At 43.0% G+C, this 26,983-nt stretch overlaps 1 protein-coding gene across 3 annotated transcripts in view; it reads right to left on the bottom strand.

The window, feature by feature from the left end:
* LOC139381159 (GDNF family receptor alpha-1-like) overlaps positions 1 to 26,983 on the bottom strand; it is a 124,753-nt gene that overhangs the window by 5,367 nt on the left and 92,403 nt on the right. For all 3 annotated transcript variants that reach the window (XM_071124520.1, XM_071124519.1, XM_071124518.1), the window contains 4 exons: positions 25,995 to 26,346; positions 24,575 to 24,684; positions 23,602 to 23,736; positions 3,914 to 4,113 (listed from right to left, as the gene is read on the bottom strand). In XM_071124520.1, the coding sequence (XP_070980621.1) occupies positions 3,914 to 4,113; positions 23,602 to 23,736; positions 24,575 to 24,684; positions 25,995 to 26,346 (797 nt within the window). The remainder of the gene's footprint in view (positions 1 to 3,913; positions 4,114 to 23,601; positions 23,737 to 24,574; positions 24,685 to 25,994; positions 26,347 to 26,983) is intronic.

Raw genomic sequence — 26,983 nt, 5'->3', positions numbered from 1 at the left:
CATCAATTAGCTTGACTGGGCATGCTGTTATTGTTTCATACTTCACCATGCATTATCTACGGGATTTCATGGGGAGCGGAGGAGAATCAGACCTGTATCCTTTACGAGTACATGCATGTATGTGTAGGGTGTTGAATACCAATAACCTGTAACCAGATTATAACTAAGTAAAAAATGTTCTATAACAATTTATGTAGTTCTGTCCTTGAGCTGTACTTGTCTATTCATGTTCTATATTATGTAATGTTTCATGTTTTGTGTGGACTCTAGGAAGAGTCCACACAATCCTAATAAAATACCAAATACCAAAATACAACCTGACCATGATGTTACAAAATATGTCTTTATACCCAGTTTCACCCACTGGCGATGTTGATGCAGAAATGCTGTTTGAATATGGTTGATACAGACTTGTCTAAAGGCAGCTAAGCAATTTTCATTTGAGTTAACTATTCATAAGTAAAACTGAATCCCTTCTGGGGTTCACAGTGAATAATCTGTTTTGCTGCTTTTAACTGTCAGGCCCAGTTTGGGGAGCGCTACAGGCCCTGCTGGGCACAACAGCAACACAACAGACTCTCCTTGCTATTGTTCCTGGTGCTGAGATACGCTGGGAGCCACCTGACTTTGTTGAATCTCTGACGTGGGACAAAAGGCATTTCTGCCTGCGCCACTTTCAATCCACACAAAGAGAGGCAAATCGCTCTCACCGGATACAAGACAAAGAGAACCCTTCCTAATTCAGTTTGAAGCTTAAGGTCACAAAGAAAAAGAAAAAAATTACTTCCTGGCAGTTTGAGGAATACACAGTAGAGCTAAATTTGATTTATATATCAAATGAAAGACAAAAAAAAAAACATATTTCAAGCTGCTTACGTGGGAAGTTCCAAAGTTGTCTTTTGGCTAGAAGTCTAGTGGGGTCCTGAGTCATTGGTTTTGCACAAGTGCTACAGCTGTCTGCCAGTGCCAGTATAGAGGGTTTGTAATCGATGAGGAGAGGAGAGAGGAGTGAGTGTTCTGACAGGCCCGTCCCCTGAGTGTGTGATTAGAAAGAGCTTGTCTGCCTCCGACAGCCGTTCCTGCTCAACACACGCTCCAGAGCAAACAGGGCTAATACAGGAACACACACTCTCATTAACTTCAGCTTGACACGCCACGCGCACAGCGCCAACAGCACTAACTCGCCAATACACCAGCCTCATTATCAGCTTAGTGTGTGTGTGTGTGTGTGTGTGTGTGTGTGTGTTTGTGGTGTGTGTGTGATGTGAGACAAATACACATTTGCTAAAACCATACAATAGTTTTGCATGCGCATCTGTGTGGGAAGGATGATTGCCTCCAGCACTTGTGTGTTGTGTGATGTGTGTGTCCTTGCAAAGTGAGCACTTTCATCTGATTAGTGAATGTGTGTATCTATGACAGAACCCTGGACAGACCTAATACTGTGAGCTTCCCAAGTCTGAACATTAGTGTCAGTTACATCACATTGCTGATATACAACTGAGTTTGCTTTGTTGAAGCCATTCACACTGATCAAGGTACAATCTTAGATGTTAATCTTAATAACCATCAACCATCCTAACAGTGCGCTCTGATACAGCACCAGTCTTTGGCCCCTGATGTAAATGTAAGATCCATCTCCAGCAGGTCATCTAAGCCAGGACATCATCACAGAGATAACCCCCGCTCCACCCCTGGGCCTGCACACTATTTATCTGCCATACAGATCAATCTGGGTAATATATCCTAATCTGTACCATTAGCATATGAATGCCCTATCAAATGGTGCAGGCCGAGCAGCCAGGGACACGCAGGACCTCATCAGGCGAGGGGTCGGCTGGCTGGCGGTCAGGCTAGCGGTCATCCATGTTAATGGGAGCTGGGTGGCAGTAGGTGACATTAAGATCAGACCACACGTCACCTTGTCGGTGACAATACCGTGCCTTTTTTACCGAGGTGAATGAAGCCTGCACACTGGTCATGTGTGATTCTCCAGGGCGCTAGAGTATGTGTATGCTGTGTATGTGATGGAGTACATCAAGTGTGTCTGCTGTTGGAGTGAGTGTTTGAGCTGCAGTGTGTAGCAGGATGTGCTGACTGACTGAAGGACAGTGTCTAGCTATGAGAATGACTCCACTCAGTGTCTAGCTATACCACTAATAGGCCAGGATAACAATTCAATATATGTGCCTCAGACTCCTATACAACTGTTAGTCCATTACAAGTTAATGCAGACTCTGCTGAAAAAAAGCAGTATTGGTTCTCAAAAGGGCTACCCAGCTAGCATATAATGTTCTTAGAACCATATGTTTCTCAGAGTTGGGTGAGGAGTATGGTTGTCCTGTGGTTATTTTGCATACAACCTTCCCACAACTTTCTGGGAATGGTGTAGGATAGTTGCTTGGTTTTGGAAAATTATCTGCACATTTAAGGAACTTAACAAAAAACGTTTTTTTCTTGGCATTTACTTATTTCATTAATGTTATTGGAACGTTCTCCAACTGTTTTGACATTGGGAATGTTTTCAAATTGTTCAGAGAACGTTAAGAAACAACGTTCTTCTGTGGAAATGTCAGTACTTCAGCATAAACAACCATTCGGCACGCACTGTTTCAGTTTCAATTACTCAATATTTTAAACAAAAACGGACGACTGTAACTACGGCCGGGAATGTCAATGCAATCAAAGGGCAATGATCTCAAGTCAGTTATAATGTGGCTAATAGGCTAGCGCACATGTGTCAAACAAGCCCTGTGGACCAACTAGGACACACATAAATGAGTATGAATGAGTCAACAGTTAAGTCATCTACTTCATGAAATTACCACGCTCCCATCGGTGAGTCAACTTCTATTGCGATACTATCCCTTGTCCCGTGCAGTACAGACACACGCCACAGTCCTAGCTAGACTACTAAAATGTTGTAGTCTGGCTTTGGTTTTTAAAGCTTGACAATGAATACCCCCCCCCCCCCCCCCAAAACAAAAATAACTAACAAATCACAATGCAAATTAGAAATATGTAGCCCTATTACAACTACAATACACAATATGTAAAAATACTATATAAAGCATCCTATGTACATAAGTGGACATTATAAAGGGCCATATTTTTTCTAATAAATCAATGGCCAGTTAGATGTTTTCTGTAAAAATGAATCAACTATGTCTGGCCTGGGAATTCAATCTATTTTTTCAATTTGGCCTGTGTGCTGATTGAGTTTGACACCCCTGGGCTAGCGTATCTATTTATGTAGCTAGCTATTTATTTAGCAAGCTAAAAACACAGAGCCTTACGTTAGCTGGCTTAACTAGCTGCTGGGAGGATGTCAAGTCATTGGAGGAGTGGGTGAGTGACCAAGTTATTTTGGTGGCTACAGTTGTGAATCGCTTTGCTAGCTAACTAGCTTAAAGGACTGTTATCCACAGTTAGCATATATCTTATTTGTCAATGAAATTAATTTTCATTGACAAATTAATTAATTAATTAATTAAGTAATTGGCATCGATAAAATAAATGGGCAGGCAGGCAATTTCCCATTCAGTTATCAAAACATAGCTTAAAAACATAGTAAAACTTTCTCAGAACCTCCCTGCAACCTAAGAATAAACGTTCCCACAACATGCAAAAATGTCACTTCTGTTATCAAAATGTTTTTAAAAAAATGTTACGTTTTACCAGTCAGGAAACTTATGGCTTTGTTCTCAGAACCAATTTTCAAGGAACCAAATGTGCTAGCTGAATACTCTACAGATTTGTTCTACCTCATTAAATCAATATTGCTTAAATTAAGCCAGTGCCATCTTAAAATAGTTCCCTAAGATTAGATGCTGGGCCGTAGGCCCCCAGGACAGGAGATCCATGGGGCATGAAATCACTTCTTGCTGTGTGTCATAGCTGCTTGAGCCCTCACCTGCAAGCTGCCACAGAAGTGGTAGAGGGACTCGTCTCCTGTGTTGAGATGGTTGGTGTTTGTGGCGGCATCCAGTGAGTTGGGGGAGCGGTCCTTAGCCTTCTGGGAAGGAGTGGTGGTGGAGGTGGTGGTCTGTACCGGAGGCATGGGCTGCCACACTCCCACGTCTGTCCCGTTCCCAAACGCGTGGATGGCTTTGCCTACAGAGAAACCAGACTCTGTGTTAGACTACTAAAACCAATGTTGCATTGAGAGAAGAGATTGAGAGAGAAAGTATTCATTTTTCCACATTTTGTTGTGTTACAGCATGAATTGAAAATGTATTAAATATAGATTTTGTGTGATTGGCTTACACACTTTTTTTTTAAACAAATTAAATAGAAATCAAAAGCTGAAAGGTCTTGAGTCAATAAGTATTCAACCCCTTTGTTATGACAAGCCATTAATAAGTTCAGTAATAAAAATGTGTAACAAGTTGCAATAATGGAGTTTAACATGATTTTTTTGACTACCTCAGCTCTGTACCAAACGGAGTCGAGCAGTGAATGTCAAACACAGATTCAACCACAAAGACCAGGGAGGTTTCCAATGCAAGACAGTGAATGTTCCTGAGTGGCCGAGTAACAGTTTTGACTTAAATCTACAGTGCCTTGCGAAAGTATTCGACCCCCTTGAACTTTGCGACCTTTTGCCACATTTCAGGCTTCAAACATAAAGATATAAAACTGTCTTTTTTTGTGAAGAATCAACAACAAGTGGGACACAATCATGAAGTGGAACGACATTTATTGGATATTTCAAACTTTTTTAACAAATCAAAAACTGAAAAATTGGGCGTGCAAAATTATTCAGCCCCTTTACTTTCAGTGCAGCAAACTCTCTCCAGAAGTTCAGTGAGGATCTCTGAATGATCCAATGTTGACCTAAATGACTAATGAGGATAAATACAATCCACCTGTGTGTAATCAAGTCTCCGTATAAATGCACCTGCACTGTGATAGTCTCAGAGGTCCGTTAAAAGCGCAGAGAGCATCATGAAGAACAAGGAACACACCAGGCAGGTCCGAGATACTGTTGTGAAGAAGTTTAAAGCCGGATTTGGATACAAAAAGATTTCCCAAGCTTTAAACATCCCAAGGAGCACTGTGCAAGCGATAATATTGAAATGGAAGGAGTATCAGACCACTGCAAATCTACCAAGACCTGGCCGTCCCTCAAAACTTTCAGCTCATACAAGGAGAAGACTGATCAGAGATGCAGCCAAGAGGCCCATGATCACTCTGGATGAACTGCAGAGATCTACAGCTGAGGTGGGAGACTCTGTCCATAGGACAACAATCAGTCGTATATTGCACAAATCTGGCCTTTATGGAAGAGTGGCAAGAAGAAAGCCATTTCTTAAAGATATCCATAAAAAGTGTTGTTTCAAGTTTGCCACAGGCCACCTGGGAGACACACCAAACATGTGGAAGAAGGTGCTCTGGTCAGATGAAACCAAAATTTAACTTTTTGGCAACAATGCAAGACGTTATGTTTGGCGTAAAAGCAACATAGTGGTGGCAGCATCATGGTTTGGGCCTGCTTTTCTTCAGCAGGGACAGGGAAGATGGTTAAAATTGATGGGAAGATGGATGGAGCCAAATACAGGACCATTCTGGAAGAAAACCTGATGGAGTCTGCAAAAGACCTGAGACTGGGACGGAGATTTGTCTTCCAACAAGACAATGATCCAAAACATAAAGCAAAATCTACAATGGAATGGTTCAAAAATAAACATATCCAGGTGTTAGAATGGCCAAGTCAAAGTCCAGACCTAAATCCAATTGAGAATCTGTGAAAGAACTGAAAACTGCTGTTCACAAATGCTCTCCATCCAACCTCACTGAGCTCGAGCTGTTTTGTAAGGAGGAATGGGAAAAAAATTCAGTCTCTCGATGTGCAAAACTGATAGAGACATACCCCAAGCGACTTACAGCTGTAATCGCAGCAAAAGGTGGCGCTACAAACTTAAGGGGGCTGAATAATTTTGCACGCCCAATTTTTCAGTTTTTGATTTGTTAAAAAAGTTTGAAATATCCAATAAATGTCATCCCACTTCATGATTGTGTCCCACTTGTTGTTGATTCTTCACAAAAAAATACAGTTTTATGTTTGAAGCCTGAAATGTGGCAAAAGGTCGCAAAGTTCAAGGGGGCCGAATACTTTCGCAAGGCACTGTACTTGAAAATCTAGTGCAAAACATGAAAATGGTTGTCTAGCAATGATCAACAACCAATTTGACAGAGCTCAATACATTTTTAAAAGAATACTGGGCAAATGTTGCACAATCCAAGTGTGGAAAGCTCTTACAGACTTACCCAGAAAGACTCGCAGCTGACATATTTCTGTTTCATTTTCAATACATTTGGAAAAATGTCTAAAAATAGGTTTTCACTTTGACATTATGGGGTATTGTGTGTAAATATATTTAATAAATTGTGAATTCAGGCTGTAACACAACAAAATGTGGAAAAAGTCAAGGGGTGCGAATACTTTCTAAAGGTACTGCATAAGGACAGAGGTGGGCCTTGAGGGTGAAGGAGAAGAAGCAAGATTGTGAATGCAGATATGCCAAATTTATTTGCAGCATATATCAGTTGCGTTCTGTGCTGTTTAAAATATTTTTCTAATGAGCATGGCCTTATTTATATTACAGCATTTTGGATGACTGTCATTCATATTCCATTCACCCAGCTCAATGGAACATTGATAGGTGTAGGCTGCTACTCAAATGTTCCCTATTCACAGCATGAGGTTGCTACAACCTAGCCTATGAATGAAAGTTTACAATGTACTGTGGGTGCACAGGTCGAGAGAAATTAGAGTAATCAAGGTGACAGGCATTGACACTTTCAATATCGCCTTGCACAGTCTTGCCTGCATCTAGATGATCTAGGGCGTAATCATTAGTCGAACAATTGCAAACAATATTTTCAGGTATGTTTATCCCCATTTCGTTCTGTTTGCTTCCGTTTAAAAAATGTTCAATAAAATCACCGGAATGATCACATGCAAATACAGTTCACTTTCATAGCAATCACATACAAACAACATGATCCCATTGATTGTATAATTCCTTCTTGCATCTATGCACTCTCCTCTCATGTTTTATCTTTGCTTGTGGACTTCAGTGCACAACACATCAGCCGTTCATGACCAGGCAAAACAAACATTCCAATCAAAAACTTGATATCATAACCACTAACCACAGCTTACATTGTTGTCACCATATTAGCTAATGTCAAAGTCAACATAGCTACTAGAACTAACGTATTAGTAAACCTGCTACAATCATGCAGTAGAGTGTAGATACCTTAGTAAGCAGTTTAGCAGTGACACTGGTGGGCCCCGGTGACGATACATTATAAATCTAAAAGGTTACCTTGACTTGGAAGAGTTCTAGTGTTTGATAGCCAGCTAGCTAACATAAACTCAGCAAAAAAAATAAATGTCCCTTTTTTAGGACCCTGTCTTTCAAAGATAATTTGTAAAAATCAAAATAACTCCACAGATCTTCATTTTAAAGGGTTTAACCTCTCTAGGGTAGGGGGCAGCATTCGGAATTTTGGATGAAAAGCATGCCTGCTACTCGGGCCCAGAAGATATGATATGCATATAACTGGTAGATTTCGATAGAAAACACTCTAAATAGTGTCTGTGAGTATAACAGAACTGATTTAGCAGGCGAAAATCTGAGAAATCTGAGGAAGTAGTTTTTTTTTGTTGGGTTTTGTAGTTTTCTATTCAATGCGATACAGTATTTTTTTTTAATTTTTTATTTTACCTTTATTTAACTAGGCAAGTCAGTTATGTGCATTTCTTGTTTACCTTTTATATTGACGACGTTATTGTCCGGTTGAAATATTATAGATCATTGAGGCTAAAAAAAACCCTGAGGATTGAATATAAACATCGTTTGACATGTTTCTATGAACTTTACGGATACAATTTGGATTTTTTGTCTGATTGTTTTGACTGAGTTTGAGCCTGTGGATTACTGAAGAAAATGCGCTGACAAAACGGAGGTTTTTGGATATAAAGAGACTTCATCGAACAAAAGGAACATTTGTAGAGTAAATTAATGTCTTCTGATTGCCACCATATGAAGATAATCAAAGATAAGGGATTAATTTGATCTCTATTTCTGAGTTTTGTAACGCTTCTGCTTGGCTGGTTACTGTTTGTAATAATTTATCAACTGGGCTATGTTCTGGGCTAGGTATGTTCTGGGCTAGGTATGCTTTCGCCGAAAAACATTTTATAAATATGACACTGTGGTTGGTTTAACAATAAGTTCATCTTTAAACCTATGTAAAATATGTTTTGTTTTATGAATTTTTATAATGAGCATTTCGGTAATTGAATTTGGCGCTCTGCAACCTCACTGGATGTTGGCCAGAGAGGATAAACACTGTAACACTGTTTCCCATGCTTGTTCAATGAACCATAAACAATTAATGAACATGCACCTGTGGAACGGTTGTTAACACACTAACAGCTTACAGACGGTAGGCAATTAAGGTCATAGTTATGAAAACTAAGGACACTAAAGAATCCTTTCTACTGACTCTGAAAAACACCAAAAGAAAGGTGCCCAGGGTCCCTGCTCATCTGCGTGAATGTGCCTTAGGCATGCTGCAAGGAGGCATGAGGACTGCAGATCTGGCCAGGGCAATAAATTGCAATGTCCGTACTGTGAGTCGACTAAGACAGCACTACAGGGAGACAGGACGGACAGCTGATCGTCCTCACAATGTAACAACACCTGCACAGGATCAGTACATCCGAACATCACACCTGCGGGACAGGTACAGGATGGCAACAACAACTGCCTGAGTTACACCAGGAATGCACAATCCCTCCATCAGTGCTCAGACTGTCCGTAATAGGGTGAGAGAGGCTGGACTGAGGGCTTGTAGGCCTGTTGTAAGGCAGGTCCTCACCAGACATCACTGGCAACAACGTCGCCTATGGGCACAAACCCACCATCGCTGGACCCGACAGGACTGGCAAAAAGTGCTCTTCACTGATGAGTCACGGTTTTGTCTCACCAGGGGTGATGGTCGGATTCACATTTATCGTCAAAGGAATGAGCGTTACACTGAGGCCTGTACTCTGGAGCGGGATCGATTTTGGAGGTGTAGGGTCCGTCATGGTCTGGGACGGTGACTTTTCTGACATGACCCTCCAGCATGACAATGCCACCAGCCATACTGCTCGTTCTGTGCGTGATTTCCTGCAAGACAGGAATGCCAGTGTTCTGCCATGGCCAGCAAAGAGCCCAGCTCTCAATCCCATTGGGCATGTCTGGGACCTGTTGGATCAGAGGGTGAGGGCTAGGGCCATTCCCCCCCAGAAATGTCCGGGAACATGCAGTTGCCTTGGTGGAAGAGTGGGGTAACATCTCACAACAAGAACTGACAAATCTGGTGCAGTCCATGAGGAGGAGATGCTCTGCCGTACTTGATGCAGCTGGTGGCCACACCAGATACTGACTGTTACTTTTGATTTTGACCCCCCTTTGTTCAGGGACACATTATTCAGTTTCTGTTAGTCACATGGCCGTGTAGCTTGTTCAGTTTATGTCTCAGTTGTTAAATCTTGTTATGTTCATACAAATATTTACACATGTTAAGTTTGCTGAAAATAAACGCAGTTGACAGTGAGAGGATGTTTATTTTTTTACTGAGTTTAGCATCCCCCTCTGTTTGAGTATGCTAAACTAGCTAGCTGCATTTGCTAGCTAAGCAATGCTAACCTTTATGTGGGTCTTTTTGAAGAACGTTTTGTTAACAATGGAAATTAAAATACATTTTTGAATCAAGTCCTGAAGTAGTATTGATATATTGACAAAAAAAAGTTTCATATGGGGAGAAATGGGAGAAGAGCTGTCAGACTTTATGACATTACTCAATGACATTGACCCCAATTTCAAATTCACTATTGAATGTGACATTAAACCTGTTCATTACCTCAATATGTGGATTGAGATATCAAATGGAACCCTGTTTAGAAAAGAATTGGACAGAAATACTCTATTACAGGGGGACAGCTTCCACCTGAGCCATTAAAAAGAGGACTTCCAAGAAGCCAGTATTTCAAATTGGGCCGTACATGCCACTCCACAGAGGACTATCAAGAAAAAGCAGCGGAGATGCGCAAAAGGTTTCTAAGAGGCTACCCTCCACAATGTGTGGATGAAAAAGACCCACTAGAGCTATAGAACACTGTAATTGTAACGATGTACGCTGAGAGTCGGGAAGCAAGTTCAGGGAGTGAATATATTTAATAAATAAATGAACAATCCAAGAAACACGAACAGCGCACCGACATGAAACAGGAACAATGACAAGTGGGGAAGAAACCAAAGGGATTGACATATATAGGGCAGGTAATCAAGGAGGTGATGAAGTCCAGGTGAGTGTCATAATGCACTGATGCCCGTAATGATGGTGACAGGTATGCGCCATAACGAGCAGCCTGGTGACCTAGAGGCCGGAGAGGGAGCACACATGACAGTAATGTTCACCTCCACATATACTTTGAACTCACGCAAAGTGGGAGATGCTGTCAAGAAACACTGGCATGTTTTATCATCGGAACCAGCTTTACCTGCTGAATTTAAGAATCAACCACTTATAAGAGAGGTTGCAATTTACGCGATAAATTGGCCCATGCCAACTGCCGGCCACAAAAGAAAATCAGCCAGGCTCTTTCATGCCCTCTTCCGAATGGTAGCTATACATGCAGAGGTTGCACAAGGTGCAACAATATGATGAAGTGTGAATATTTCTGCCACCCACATACAGGAATACGGTTCCAAATAAATTACATTATTATGTGCTCCACCACACATGTTATCTACATGATTAAATGTTCATGTGGGCTGTGTTATGTAAGTAAAACCTCTCGTTCTCTCAAACAGAGAATTAGTGAACATAAAAGATCAATCAGGAGAAACGACAGGGATTACCCAGTCAAAGGACATTTTAATGACCAAAAACCTGACATTTCTACCTTTAGATTTTGTGGCACAGAGAAAGTTAAGATATCAGACAGGGGAGGTGATATAAATAGTACTCAGAGCAAAAGAGAATGTTTTTAAATTTTCACCTTCCAGACATTTTTCCTAAAGGTCTTAATGATGAAATGCCGATGTATGTTATGTTGTAAATGTGAACATGAATTACTCTGACATTTTTCTTGCGCTGTACCCAATGATTTATGAAAACTTGCTTGGTGGGTCGATGTCCTGATTGTAGTTTTACAGACGTGTTTAATACGTTTTATGTACACACGTTATTATAATATTCATGAAATGTACATTTCTATTTTTGGTAACATTACTTATTTTCCCTCGATTCCAACCCCATTCAATGCATGGAACGGATGTGGGTGGAGCTATGTCTACATAAAGGTGCTAAAAAAAAAGCCTCTATGTCACGTCCTGACCTTAGCTCCTTTTTTATGTCTTTATTTTAGTTGGGTCAGGGCGTGAGTTGGGGTGGGCATTCTATGTGTTGTTCTATGTTTTTGTATTTCTGTGTTTGGCCTAGTATGGTTCCCAATCAGAGGCAGCTGTTTATGGTTGTCTCTGATTGAGAACCATACTTAGGCAGCCTGTTTTCCCACTATGATTTGTGGGTAGTTGTTTTCCGTGTCTGTGTTTTCCATACAGAACTGTTTTGGTTTTCATTTATTTCTCTTGTTTTTTTGTATTCTGTGTTCAGTTTAATAAATACATTATGGACACTTACCATGCTGTGCATTGGTCCGATATTTCATACTCCCCGTCAGAGGAAGAATAAAATCATAAGGCCTTGAGGCCGATACCTAAAGCTTTTTAAAGAGCAGTAATACTATCAAGAGCAGTGTGTGGGTTTCTTCTTTTTTTCTCATCTTATTCAACTGTTAGCATGTACCTGAAAAAAAGATAACTCAGATGTGCGAGTGCCCTTTGAATTTTTAAGTAAGTAAAAGTGAAAAACATACAAAATACAGCTAGCTTTCTCTCTCTCTGTCACACTCTGGCTATTATTTGCGTTGTTTGTTTCTATGTTTTGTTTGGTCAGGGTGTGATATGAGTGGGCATTCTATGTTGTATGTCTAGTTTGTCTATTTCTATGTGTTTTGGCCTGATATGGTTCTCAATCAGTGGCAGGTGTTTGTCGTTGTCTCTGATTGGTAACCATATTTAGGTCTATTTTGTATTGTGGTTCGTGGGTTATTGTCTATGTTATGTTGCATGTTAGCACAGTGTTTCTATAGCAGTCATGTTCGTCTTGTTAGTTTGTTTGTTTTGTTTAGTGTACTTCGTGTTTTTTCGTAAATCATTGAAGTATGCATTCACACCACGCTGCGCTTTGGTCTCCTCACCATGACGATCGTGACAGAATAACCCACCTACAATGGACCAAGCAGCGTGGTAACGGCCAGCAGCAGCAGCGGCAAAGAAAGCAGGACTCATGGACTTGGGAGGAGATTCTAGATGGCAAAGGACCCTGGGCACAACCAGGGGAATATCGCCGCCCCAAAGCAGAGCTGGAGGCAGTGAAAGCAGAGAGGCGCCGGTATGAGGAGGCAGCACGGCAGCGCAGCTGGAAGCCTGAGAGGCAGCCCCAAAAATGTATTGGGGGGGGGCACAGGGAGAGTGTGGCAGCCAGGAGTTGCCGGAGCCGTCAGCCAGCCATGAGCCGCCAGAGCCGTCAGCCAGCCAGGAGCCGCCAGAGCCGTCAGCCAGCCAGGAGCCGCCAGAGCCGTCAGCCAGCCAGGAGCCGTCAGCCAGCCAGGAGCCGCCAGAGCCGTCAGCCAGCCAGGAGCCGTCAGCCAGCCACCAGCCGCCAGAGCCATCAGCCAGCCAGGAGCCGCCAGAGCCGTCAGCCAGCCAGGAGCCGCCAGAGCCGTCAGCCAGCCAGGAGCCGCCAGAGCCGTCAGCCAGCCAGGAGCCGTCAGCCAGCCACCAGCCGCCAGAGCCATCAGCCAGCCAGGAGCCGCCAGAGCCGTCAGCCAGCCAGGACCTGCCAGAGCCGTCAGCCAGCCAGGAGCCGCCAGAGCCGTCAGCCAGCCAGGAGCCGCCAGAGCCGTCAGCCAGCCAGGAGCCGTCAGCCAGCCACCAGCCGCCAGAGCCATCAGCCAGCCAGGAGCCGCCAGAGCCGTCAGCCAGCCAGGACCTGCCAGAGCCGTCAGCCAGCCAGGAGCCGTCAGCCAGCCACCAGCCGCCAGAGCCATCAGCCAGCCAGGAGCCGCCAGAGCCGCCAGCCAGCCAGGAGCCATCAGCCAGCCACCAGCCGCCAGAGCCATCAGCAAGCCAGGAGCCGCCAGAGCCGTCAGCCAGCCAGGAGCCGTCAGCCAGCCACCAGCCGCCAGAGCCATCAGCCAGCCAGGAGCCGCCAGAGCCGTCAGCCAGCCAGGACCTGCCAGAGCCGTCAGCCAGCCAGGAGCCGCCAGAGCCGTCAGCCAGCCAGGAGCCGCCAGAGCCGTCAGCCAGCCAGGAGCCGTCAGCCAGCCACCAGCCGCCAGAGCCATCAGCCAGCCAGGAGCCGCCAGAGCCGTCAGCCAGCCAGGACCTGCCAGAGCCGTCAGCCAGCCAGGAGCCGTCAGCCAGCCACCAGCCGCCAGAGCCATCAGCCAGCCAGGAGCCGCCAGAGCCGCCAGCCAGCCAGGAGCCGTCAGCCAGCCACCAGCCGCCAGAGCCATCAGCAAGCCAGGAGCCGCCAGAGCCGTCAGCCAGCCAGGACCTGCCAGAGCCGTCAGCCAGCCACCAGCCGCCAGAGCCATCAGCCAGCCAGGAGCCGCCAGAGCCGTCAGCCAGCCAGTCCGGAGCCCACCCAGACCCTGCCTGTTTGTTTCTATGTTTGTTTCTATGTTTTGTTTGGTCAGGGTGTGATATGAGTGGGCATTCTATGTTGTATGTCTGTATAGTTTGTCTATTTCTATGTGTTTTGGCCTGATATGGTTCTCAATCAGTGGCAGGTGTTTGTCGTTGTCTCTTGTATTGTGGTTCGTGGGTTATTGTCTATGTTATGTTGCATGTTAGCACAGTGTTTCTATAGCAGTCACGGTCGTCTTTTTAGTTTGTTTGTTTTGTTTAGTGTACTTCGTGTTTTTTCGTCAATTATTAAAGTATGCATTCACATCACGCTGCACTTTGGTCTCCTCACTACGACGATCGTGACACTCTCTCTCTCTTGCTTCTCCTTCATTTTTTAATAAATGAATTTGTTCAAAACTGTTCAACTATTGTATTTCTCTATGAGTCAACTACAAACCACATTTTATGCACTGCAGTGCTAGTTAGGTGTAGCCTATGTTTCAGTACTAGATTCGTTCTCTTATCCTTTGATTGGGTGGACAACATGTTAGTTCATGCTGCAAGCGCTCTGATTGGTCGGAGGACGTCCTTTGGAAGAGAGAGAGAGAGAAAGAGAGAACGAGAGAGAGAGAGAGAAAGAGAGAACGAGAGAGAAAAAGAGAACGAGAGAGAGAGAGAGAGAGAGAAAGAGAGAGCGAGAGAGAGAGAGAACGAGAGAGAGAGAAAGAGAGAGCGAGAGAGAGAGAAAGAGAGAGCGAGAGAGAGAGAGAGCGAGAGAGAGAGAGAGAAAGAGAGAGCGAGACTACATCTAAGTCCAAAACAAAAAGCTTTTCATAAAGCCATTACTGGAGTAAAACACTATCCATTATTAAGCAATCTTTTCCAAACACTATGGAATAGGTGGGAGAGAACAATCAAATTATATGGAATTACACTGGGGGAAAAACTCTAGTGAGTGTGCTTTAGTTTGGTTGAGCTGAGGGACATTAATATGTTAGCTAGGGACATAATAATAATAACAAAGTGATGATGAGGCTGTTTACCCTATCCATTAGTGTGCATACAACACACCTGGTCTATCTATGAAGTAAAGCAGACAGGGAGATCTGAAGATAGATGGATAGGTGTTATGCACCTCTTTCCCTACTCTTTTGTGTGTGTTTGTTTTAATTGTCAGCTCATTTAGGCTGGAATCTTCTAGGGCTGTAAAGTTCTCTGGCACCGCCACACCTCTCAAAGGCTGGCTGTGAGCGAATAAATTAGAGCTGATTTCATTATCTTGCTGTGAAGAAAGCGGGTGTGCCTCTGAGCCTATCCTAGTGCCCTAATGCTTTGTGCTAGCACAGCAGCGGCCTGATGAGCGTATTGAATTTGTTGATATGGTCTTTTACGGAGCTTTGTTCTCAAACAAAGACTAATTAGAGACACAGCATTAGACTGTGTTGTCTGTCACGACTGATGAGGTGCTTCTCTTGTTTGGGCTCGTATTTAGGCATAAAGCTTGTGCTGTGAAACATGAGTTTAGCTCCCATTTAGCTCTAGCTCTATGTCAGAGGTTTCAATGGAGTTTGAGGAACCCTGCTGAAGCAATCAGCAGCAGTTGAGAAATTCTGACATGTATTACCTACCAGTCAAGTCCCTGAGAATACACACCATATGCACCCCTAAAAGGATGAGTGTTTTCCTACAGGCGTTGACTACAAACTGGACACATAGAAACGGTGTCCTGTTCATGCTGACAGACGTGAGTGGGGTTGAATACTGGGCCTTTACTCTGCAAACACCATTGTCTAAGCAATGTTAGAATCCAGACACACAGGTAGGCCAGGCAGGCTGTTCCAACTGCACAGGAATGCAGTGTTTGCCTTACCCAAAGCAGAGAGAAGATAGAGCACAGGGAATAAACACAGGGAATATCACACTGTGTGCAAACAGCCCCGAATCTGCAGAATCTGCTACTTAATCGTTTCCCTGACAGGAAAAAGTAATTTACCCGACCTTCAACAAGTGCAAACAGCAAATGGGTAAACATGATATCATATCACTCAGTGACATTTGCATCAGCCAAAACACTGACAGACTGAGGCATTAGTGTACAGTGGCCCTCTGTTGAGCCAAACAAATAGGCCCAGTTGCGGTAACACCACATTCAAGTAGTTAACCATTAACAATGACTTTATTGCGATAGTCCAAGTTCTTGGGTTTACTTTGCCTAGTCATATTGAACCAAGATGTAATCAATCAGTTTAGGGATTGGAATTGCTACTGAAGGACACAGTTAAAGGGAGTAGTTCAGTCAATCCTCCCTCTCTTTAAAGAGAGATGTTTTTTATAGGAGAGGTAACAAAAGCTAATCTCAGTTTTTTTTTAACTAGGAGTGAGTGCTTAGAGGTGGCATAAAGGAACCATGCCACTGTGCCCACTGGAGGTCCATTCATGCTGTTGGCCAGAAGAATAGCGCCATTACTACTCTCCTAAGTGATTTCTCAGGGGCACAGAGGGAGGATGCACCAAGGGAATTTATGGATTGGTGATAATTCTGCCGGTTACTCAGTGTGACCTCTCTGTTAGGATATCCTTTGTCACAATGCTACTGCTACCGGCAAATGGACCACCAAGAACTCTATATGCCATTTAGCAGAAGTTACTCTACTCTTCCTCCTTTTTGGTGATGTAACAACACTGTATCGCATTTTGTTTTTACCAGGCAAGTTGACTGAGAACACATTCTCATTTACAGAAATGACCTGGGGAATAGCTACAGGGGAGAGAAGGGGGGGATGAATGAGCCAATTGTAAACTGGGGATGTTTAGGTGGCCAGATTGGGAATTTAGCCAGGACACCGGGATTAACACACCTACTCTTGCAGTAAGTGCCATAGGATCTTTAGTGACCACAGAGAGTCAGGACACCCAACGACCCATCCAAAAGACAGCACCCTACACAAGGTAATGTCTCCAAGCATTGCCCTGGGGCTTTGGGATATTTTTCTTTAGACCAGAGGAAAGGGTGCCTCCTACTGGCCCTCCAACACCACCAGATCTCCCATCCAGGGACTGACCAGGACCAACCAATAGCTTCAGAAGCAAAACAGCAGTGGAATGCAGGGTGGTATGCTGCTGGCATCCCTATTGTCATCGCTGAACAACGATGTATGACAAATACTGAACCACCATCACTGTACTGGACTAAAGAATGGTGTGAGAGAACAATAGTCATTTACTCTGTTGAGGGAAATTCAGTTGAGGATCCTTAACCAGGAAAAATATATGCTTAGCATGAGTAGACACAATTCAGCAGCTACGCTTTGTCTACTAATGCCTTCTAAAAGAGACTAGAAGGCCCACTGGTTAAGGGCATGGAGCAAGGCCCTGTCACAGCTCCGGAGCCACACCAGCACTGACGGGTGTGTGAGAGTGCATCTGTCACTGTGTGTTAGTGCCGTCTCAGCTTAATGAAATGGGAGAGTAGAGGAAGATAGAGAGAGCGAGTCTACTACTATAACTTTTATTTATTATTATTCATATTGCTATTGTTGTAGTTGCTGTTAATGTTAATATCATTACCACTTCTACTACTATTATTATTATTATTTAATACTGTTAGTCCAATCATTGCTGTTATGTACGTACTTTGGCAATGTAAGTCATTTACAGTTTTTCTCAATTGCTAAAACACTAAAACCCATTGGCTGAACAAAGTTCTCAGTTGCCTGGACTCATTTAGCAAATTATGCAGTCTGTTGTCAATACCTTAAACCATTTCACATGGTAAAGCACAATCTGCAGATGTCACTTAGACTTTTCAGCAAAACTCTCAACACATTCTCATTCTCAAAACACATTCTGCACTCTAATGCACATGTCATCCATACTGGTAAACACAAGTGGCAACAATCAAATACAAATAGAGAACACATGTCATTGATTGAACACAACCACTCAAAATGGATTTAACCTGTTTCAAATGATGCGACACAACCAATATAAGCCAGTTCAGAGAGCAAACAGGTTATTGAAGGTGGGAAGGAGAAAGTCTGAGAATGGATAGAAGAAACAATGTGAGAGGACGAGGACGAGTTCGTATGCGAGGTGGGTGACGAGGAGGAAGAGGAGGAGGAAGGCAAGAAAGAGGAAGAGGAGGATGAAGAGGAAGAGGAAGACAAAGAGTGGAAATATCTGATAAAATTCGAGCAAAAGTTATAGACCATGTTCTTGTCCATGGACTGACAATGAGGGAAGCAGGACTTAGAGTGCAACCCAATTTGAGCGGATTTTCTGTGTCCACCATAGTAAGGACATTCAGAGAAGAGAACAGGTACAGGATACTACTGTATTTTTGTAATTGCAAATTTACTGTACTACACTATATGCAGCTGTTTCAATAGACATTTGTAAAGTTAATCACTGTATGTATTGTACTGCATGAATATGTTTTGTAACTGCACAACTACTTTTTGTAGAATTGCAAGGCTGCCACATGCAGGTGGAAGGACAGCTATATTCACTCGGAAGCAAGAGGCCGTTAGAGTTGGCATGGTCCTTCAAGATAATGCAATACGACTCAGAGAAATCCAGGAACGAGTGATACAAGACAACACACACTTCCAGGGAATCGACAGTGAGAGCATTTCCACAATTGACTGTGTCCTCCATCGTAACAGGATGCGAATGAAACAAGTATACAGAGTACCTTTTGAGTGCAACTTACCAAGGGTGAAAGAATTGCGAGCTCAGTATGTGCAAGTAAGTGTACATTCAGAAACATTTACTGAAATCCAGATTGTCTACAGTACTAACACATACTATGTGTAAAAAAGTGGGATGACGCTGTTGGAATGATTGGAATGATTGAAAATTACACTTTGATATGTTCAACCTAATCTATTCACTTCGCCTGAAATCAAATAACAAATTCGACAGATTAAAAATTGAATGAACGTTTCCAAGGACTCTCTATACATCTGTATTGCGGAAGTTCAGCTTTACAGTGTGACTGAAATTCAAAGGAAATTTCTCCACGTTAGCGGAGACCGCATTCACTGAAAACACTGCATGTATCAGCTCAATTGGAAATGTCCTTTACATTTCTATCGCACAATCTCTAACCCTTCAGCGATACAGATTGAATAGAGCCCTACATTGCTTTCAACACCTCAAGCATCAGAAGAGTTGGATGTGTTGCTTATTGTGTGGCTTTGAGTTTATTTTTGTCCACCCGTGAGAGTGGTCATTCCGGTTCATGTGGTCTGTTGTAGTTGTTATTTAAACTTAAACCTGTACACTGCCAGCATATGTAATGATACTTGCATAAGAGCATTGCATAAGAGCATGATAAGGTTTATATGTTACAGTGGTCAATGCTTGGTTATGATAGTGTAGCTACTAAATGTGAATGTGTAGTACAAATAATATTTTTGGAAACATTATTTCAAGTTATTGAACAAACTTAATTTATTGATTTACAGGGAATTTATTTAATTGCTTGAACCCTAATTGAAGACATTTGGATTGGTAATTCCAAATAAAAATGTGAACTTTGAACAAGATGAAAAAACGGGTTGTCTTTACACGACATTGTCACAGATCCCTCCAGAACATTCCTTACGCACACCTGGCCCCTATTCCCACTGATTGTACTTGTATATATGTGCCCTTTGGTTTCCATTGGGCGGTCGATTATTGTTACAATATCCGTTGGTGCGTGTGAGTACCTGTTCTGTGTGTGTTTTGGCTTTTGTGCCTTTGTGGATTGCGCAGATGATTACGGGTCTCGTCCCATGTGTTAATAATTGTGCGGGTGTGTTATTTATTCGAGGTACTCCTCGCTCTTTTTGTTTTGGGTTTCTACCCTGTGTTTTGTTACGTGTTTGTTTGGTCTTCGTCCCTGTGCCTTTGCACAGCACTCCGTAATTTGGGCTTAATAAAAACCCTTATTACGCATTCCTGCCCCTGTCTCCCGAATCCTTCATGCCAGCGTGACAGAAATATTAGTTTGTATTTCTTATACGTTTTTTAACCAAAGTGTAAAAGTTGCGTGTTGAAAGAAATAGGTTGCAACTTGAAATACAGGTTTGGTAATAATCAAATAAAACATTTGGCATTGAATCATCTTTTTGGTTTTAATAAATGTAGTATTTTTCAATTGAGAACCTAACTCATTTAAGTTTTCAAATGGAAAATCATGTAGTATTTTCTGGGCAGGAAAAAATGTGGGGAGGGTGCCCAAATCTCCTAACAAATCATGAGTTTGAGTAAACAGGGCTTAAAAACAATCCCCTCAGAAACATGACATCGGTGGACACACCCAAATGAAAATATACTATAGTGTCACGCCCTGATCTGTTTCACCTGTGCCTCCCCCCAGGTATTTATACCTGTGTTTTCTGTCGGTCTGTTGCCAGTTCGTCTTTTTTTCCATTTTCTCTTTCTCCTGGTTTTTGACCCTTGCCTGTCCTGACCCTGTACCCACACGCCTGACCACTCTGCCTGAGCCTGCCTGCCGGCCTGTACCTTTGCTCCACCTCTGGATTACCGACCTCTGCCTGACCTGACCCTGCCTGCCGTCCTGTACCTTGGCCTCTACTCTGAATTATCGACTTCTGCCTGCCTTGACCTGTCATTTGCCTGCCCATTGTTACAATAAACATTGTTACTTCACAGTTTGCACTTTGGTCTTTCAGTACCTTGATTCCTGATACTATTGTATTCACTGTAGGGTTTTTGCAGACTTAAGTCCAGACATTACTGTAATATTTAGTTTACTGTTGTATACTGTAGTATTTACTGTAGTGTTTTTGTGGACTGTAGTATAGTGTAGTATTTTGTGTTTTTGCAGAAATTAATGTAGTATTTACCATAGTGTTTTTTCTTTCTCCTTCAGGAAACCTACTGGACAAAAACTAAGAGCAAATTTTCCATAACCTGTATGTAACGGCTGTTTGAAGAAGAGGACCAAGGTGCAGCGTCGTATGTGCTCATGATTTTTAATAAAACTGAACATAAAGTAACAAAGCGGAACAAACGAAACAGTTCTGTCTGGTGCAGACACATAAAACAGAAAATAACTACCCACAAAACCCATGTGGGAAAGAGCTACCTAAGTATGGGTCCCAATCAGAGACAATGATAGACAGCTGTCCCTGATTGAGAACCATACCCGGCCAAAAACAAAGAAATACAAAAACATAGAAAAAAAGAACATGGAATGCCCACCCTAGTCACACCCTGGCCTAACCAAAATAGAGAATAAAAGCCTCTCTATGGACAGGGTGTGACACTGTAGGCAGGTAGGTAGGTCTGAACAGATCTTGGCGTGTAGGTTTCTCACTTTTTGGGTAGCACAAAATAGGATATAGGGGAGGGGAATGGATTGGGAAGATGCAAATTAAATACTGTAGTATTACTATAAACTGCAATGCTTTTGAGGACATTACCATCGTTTTATACTGTATACAACAAAATGACATAGTAAGTACTACACATGATTGAGGGATACTACAGCGTGTAGTATTTTATTCAACAGGAGCGGTTCTCAAACATCTCCTCGGGGACCTCCAGCCATTTCATGTATTTGATCTATTCCAGGGCTAGCACACCTGATTCAACTTGTCAACTAATCATCAAGCCCATGACTAGGTGAATCAGGTGAGCTATTTCAGGGATAAAACAAAATAGTGAAATGTCTGGGGTCCCAGGGGAGAGGTTTAAGAACCACTGTTCCACAGTATACTACAGTTTACTACAGAATTCTATAGTAAGTACTATAGTATTCTATAGTAAATAGATGTAGGCAATGTGTTCATTTGGGCAATGTGCAGATTGCTAGGCTAGTTCTAGCCACAGCGAGTCAGTGGTTGTAAGCATGTAACGCTGACGTCATGGCGCAAGCAAACGACTCACGATATACACTCATTGAAAATATCCTCCACCAGCGCTAGCCCCCGAACATGTTTACGGCAGGACATGAACAGATAATATGGCTTTCCCAACGCCACCCTTTCCTCTCTGACAAACTGACATTGGTCTAATTAAAGACATGTATGATGACACATTTGTACATTGTTGGAAGAAACCCGTCTGTCTAGACAGACCAGGGTTCCCAACTGGTGTCCCGCGGATTATTTTATTTGGCCCCCCAAGCTTTCTGAGCAATAAATAAATAAATAAATAAATACATATATATATATATATATATATATATATTGTCACGCCCAGACCTTTTGTTTTCTTTATTATTTGGTTAGGTCAGGGTGTGACAAGGGTGGTTTGTGTAGTTTTTGTATTGTCTAGGGGTTTTTGTATGTTTATGGGTTTTACCCTTTTCTAGGTGTTTATAAGTCTATGGTTGCCTAGATTGGTTCTCAATCAGAGGCAGCTGTTTATCGTTGTCTCTGATTGGGGACCATATTTAGGTAGCATTTAGTATTCCTTGTTCTGCACTAGCCATATTGTTTAGTTTAGTTCTGTTCAGTGTTGTCTCTTTAATTAAAGAGTGACGTTCGCTTACCACGCTGCGCCTTGGTCTCCTCTTTATGACGACCGTGACATATATATATATTTTTTCTTTGTACATAAAAGACTGTAAACACACCAGAAAATCAGCTCCAAGTGATTTTCCTTTTGGAAATCTGTTCCAAAGTATTCCCATGCAAAATATAGATATATGAGATCATATACAAATGTAAGCAATGTTTGAAATTATTATGTTTTAGTCAAACATATCTGTTTAGGCTTCTAGCTGTCACTATGCAGTCTGCAAATGATTTATAATTATGTTCTGGCCCCTAATCAGTTGTACAACTGAATGCATTCAACTGAATTGTGTCTTCCGCATGTAACCCAACCCCTGAATCAGAGAGGTGCAGGGGGCTGTCTTAATCGACATCATCAGTGCCCAAGGAGCAGTTGTTGTTGGGGGTTAACTGCTTTGCTCAGGGACAGAACGACAGATTTTTACCATGTCGGCTCGGGGATTCGATCCAGCAACCTTTTGGTTACTGGCCGAACACTCCTATCCGCCAGGCTACCTGCTCAATATCTTTTTATTTATTGAGGCTAAATCAAGTTGATGATCCGAGAGAGACTACTCAATGGCTTTCTTTCTCAAAACTAAAACCCAAAAGCAGTGGGTCAAAAAGACTTCAATGACACTGAAATTCCACTAAAGAAATGTCTCTATTGTGATAATGCTGTGTTGTGATCATTGTCACGTTGAGAATAAATGTATTTATAAAACTCTATCTCTATAATACAGTGAAAATAAACGTATGCACAGGGTCAGTGAGAGCATGACTATATTGGGTACTACTGGCTTTGACAGAAATAAAGCGCTGAGAGACAATGCCATACCAATAACACAGCAGAGGAAGTTGAGCTGTGATTGCACAAAGAAAAGCACCACAGCCACGGATCTGCTATCTCCAGAGGCCTGACACCTTGTGATAGTGAAGCAGCCGTGTTTATTAAAGGAGGAGAGGATGGAGAGGGAGGGAGGGGAGGTAGGTTCATTAAAGCTGTCTGATATGTGATAGAGTTAGAAGACAATGCCCTGGTTGCTGATCTGCGCTATGCGGATATTGGAACCCTTTACTCACACACACAAACATATATTCACGTGTGCAGGCATGCACCCACACAGCCTTATCGCTGTTTCTTCCTCCTCTCTCTCTGCTTTTCTGCTCCATCGGCAAAGAGCTCACAGGAGAGATGGAGTATCACTTGGGAGAGAGGGAGCATGAACAATTGGCAGGAGGACCACAATGAAAGGGTGGAGGAGACAGGAAACTGGTAAGAGAATGAAGCGGAGAGGACAGGAGGAGGCTGGTCAGTCACTCACGGAGGCAGGTGTTGTCTGTGAAGAACTCTGTGAACTTGTCACACTCCTCCTTGCCATTGCCACTGCTGCTGCAGTCACAGTAGGGAACAACACTGATCTTAGGAGAACGCAGGTAGTTGGGTGTCATCACTGTACCTATAAGGAGGGGGGAAGAAACACAGTAGATTACTTGAAGAAACAGAGTTTATCTACCATATTGTTTTCTAAAGACATGTTATTCTCTGTGGCAGACAAAATAGTTTCCACCTCCCATTTCCCCAAACCATCATGCAATGTTGAATCCCTATCATACTGCAACTGTTAGCCCCTCAACATTTCAAGCTAGATTTTCATCCAATTGTCTGAACAACATGTAACACTGGAATCATCATGGAGTATTTCCAAAGGCAGTGTGACAAATAAGGTTTCTTCCTCTTTGTAGTAAACTAAACAGCTGCAGTCAGAGATTTCTTGCTTCCTCAATGCATTGTTCCTCTACTGGCGTCCGTCCAAACAAGCCATTTTTATTTTGCAGCAAAATGAATTGCCGTTTTGCTGGTTGCTGTGTGTACTATCTGCTACAGCTGTGCTAGTACGGGAAATGTGATGGCTTGAGCTAGGATGGGTCCCTCAGCACACAGAAGCAGAAGATAAAGGAGACTAATCTTCTCTACACACTTTCCTCCTCTTTCTTTATCTCTTTCACACGCTCATTCTCTCGCTCTATTGCATTTTCTACAGCTATGAGTCTTGGTTTCCTCTGAACAATGAGCTAATTTCATCAAATTATGTGAAGGGGCATGAGGAAGTGGTGTGACGTTGGTTTGTGCTGTGCTAGAGCGAATATGGGAAAGGGATTCTCTGACAGATGACCATAGCAATAGGAATGAGATCCACTCAGTGGACAGTATAAAGATTCAGTGAGAAAATGAGACCATAGGAAGACTCAATGTGTGTGAGGAAAAGTTTACCAATAGAGATGGGAGAGACTCACCGATAAGGCCAGAGTAGGAGAGCAGGCAGTCAGCGTAGTTCTCCTTAAGACAGCCAGAGAGAGAGCGTGGCTCAGACTGGCAGTTGGCAAAGAAATCAGCCAGACGGGACCTGAAAGATGCAACAAAAACAGTGAGTGTATCTGAACTTTCATACCACTCTTATAAAGCGAACCGTCACAGTCAAATAGACAACATCAAAAGCACTCGTACTGATGCACACACACCCACGCACACACACACACCCACGGACACACGCGGGCACGCAAACTCACACACACACACACACACACAGCATGGTTGGGTCTGTGTTGATTCTACTCTGTGATACACGTCCCATATGGTGAAGGAGCAGCCAACAAGTATGCCTGGTTTTATAATCCTTCCACACAAATAGAGAGGAGCTCTGGATACCACTCATGATGGAGTTGGGATGCTAAGTACCACCTGGTGTTACACCTTTGTTGAGAAGGGAAAGAGAGCAGGAACAAGAACATTTTGCTAAGTGAAGAGTTAGAAAATAAGAGAAATATGGAGACAAAGAGAGAGAGCGAGCAAGCGAGAGATCGAGAGAGAGAGAGCGAGAGAAAGAGTTAGCGAGAGTGAGAGCGGAGAGAGAGAGACACTGCACAGCCCTGAGGCTGGAATCGAAATGGAACCAATTTATTTGCACTAATGCCTCCATTTAATCCCAGACAGAGTGCTGTAGCTCTAGAGGCAATGGCAGACGTCACTCATTGAGTCCAGTCTGTTTCGCTGCATTTCAATACAGCCTCTATTACTGCCAATGATACACAGGCCACTTATCCCAAACACATCCAATCCCCTGCCCAGTTATCCTAGCCTGAATGCTGCTATATGACAGCTAAATGAAACACTTAAGGCAGAAAAGACATGCATTCAGAAAGAGAATTGGAGTGTTTCACTGCTTAACCTGAATACTCTCTGTTAGTGTAGGTAGATTTAGTGTTTGCTTATATGCATTACATGTTGAATGGTAATGGTTTATTCCTAATGCAGTCTCCCAACATAGTATCCAGTTATCTTAACAGGTTTGTTTATGGTGTTTTTCACAGCTTTTATCAGGGCTTGGTATATTTCCCCACACCTCGAAGGTATGATAGCAACCTCCATGCTGTGCTAACTTAGACACCCCATCACTTTGGTGGTGGGCTAGGACCTGTATTCTGTAGCACCTCTTCACATTACAGAGGATGCTATCTGAAAGACGGCTTGGGATACACTGTTGACTTAAATGTAATTTTAACCATACACTGACATTGGTCAGTCTGTGTTGTAAATGTGGAGTCAGACACGTGAGACTATGTGATTGTTTGCTATGTTACATGTTTGATGTTGTTGGTCTTGCAAGATGCCTGTGTACTATATTACGTACTCTGACAACTGTTTATCCTAGTGTACCTGCAGATGTAGTTGGTCTTGCAAGAGGCCTGCAAGGAGAGACAGTTGGGCTTTTCCTTGTCCTCATAGGAACAGACTGGTACAATGGTTTGGCGCCGGCGCTCGGAGCAGGCCGACTGATCGCCGGCTGGACAGGAACAGAACAGCATCCCGTAGCTGTGCTTGGGTGGCACCTTGTCAAAGAACTGCCGCAGGGCCTTGTGGCACTTGCGCTTGTTGCAGACCTCCGCAGTGGAGACACGGCTGGTGCAGGGGCTGATGTAGGCTGAGCGGTACTTCTTACAGGTGTCGTTCAGGTTGCAGGCCTTGGCTGCGTTCAGACAGTTGTTTTCCCTCGTCACCGCAGGCTCGCCTGTCATAAAAAGGACAACATGGTAAGTTCAGGTCCATCATCTCTAGATTCGTAATCTATTGATTGATATAGATTGATAACACTGTCTATAACATGAACCGGATTGAACCTAACTAAATTGAGAGAGAGCTAGACAGAGTTATGCATCACTTGACCAAACTAATATTTGAGTGGATGGAAAAAAGAAGCAATATGTAAATACTTTAGGAACCTTGAAAATTTCCCCCATAATGATCTCTTCCTGGCCGTTGCTGATTGCTATCAAGCCGCCCATTTACTGCTAACCCTGTTTCTCACCCTAAATCAAACAGTGCCCCTCCTCTCGGCAGCCCTGCAGGCCAAGCAAATATGCAGCTCTCCTGAACGTCGGAGTCATCAAAGCTTCCGGCGCCACGGCCTGCTCATCTGTCAGGTCTCACTAATTGGCAGCTTTCTTACAGATCCCTCATTAATTAACATTTCAAGAGATTTTGGGGAAAATGGTGCAACAACAGCATTTTTCGGCAATAAAAAATGGGAGCAGTTGGTTGGTGGAGGCCGGCTTGAGACGAGTGGTGCGTGTCACGCTCAGAAAATAGTGTTAAGAATAAGACTGACTCTCTCACACTTTGATTTCAATGTAAAACCTTAGCCCCAG

The sequence above is a fragment of the Oncorhynchus clarkii genome, chromosome 23 (genome assembly GCF_045791955.1).
Source record: "Oncorhynchus clarkii lewisi isolate Uvic-CL-2024 chromosome 23, UVic_Ocla_1.0, whole genome shotgun sequence".
NCBI classification, from domain to species: Eukaryota; Metazoa; Chordata; class Actinopteri; order Salmoniformes; family Salmonidae; genus Oncorhynchus; species Oncorhynchus clarkii.
Note: the sequence above shows the minus strand (reverse complement) of the source record. Positions and strands in the feature narration are given on the sequence as shown.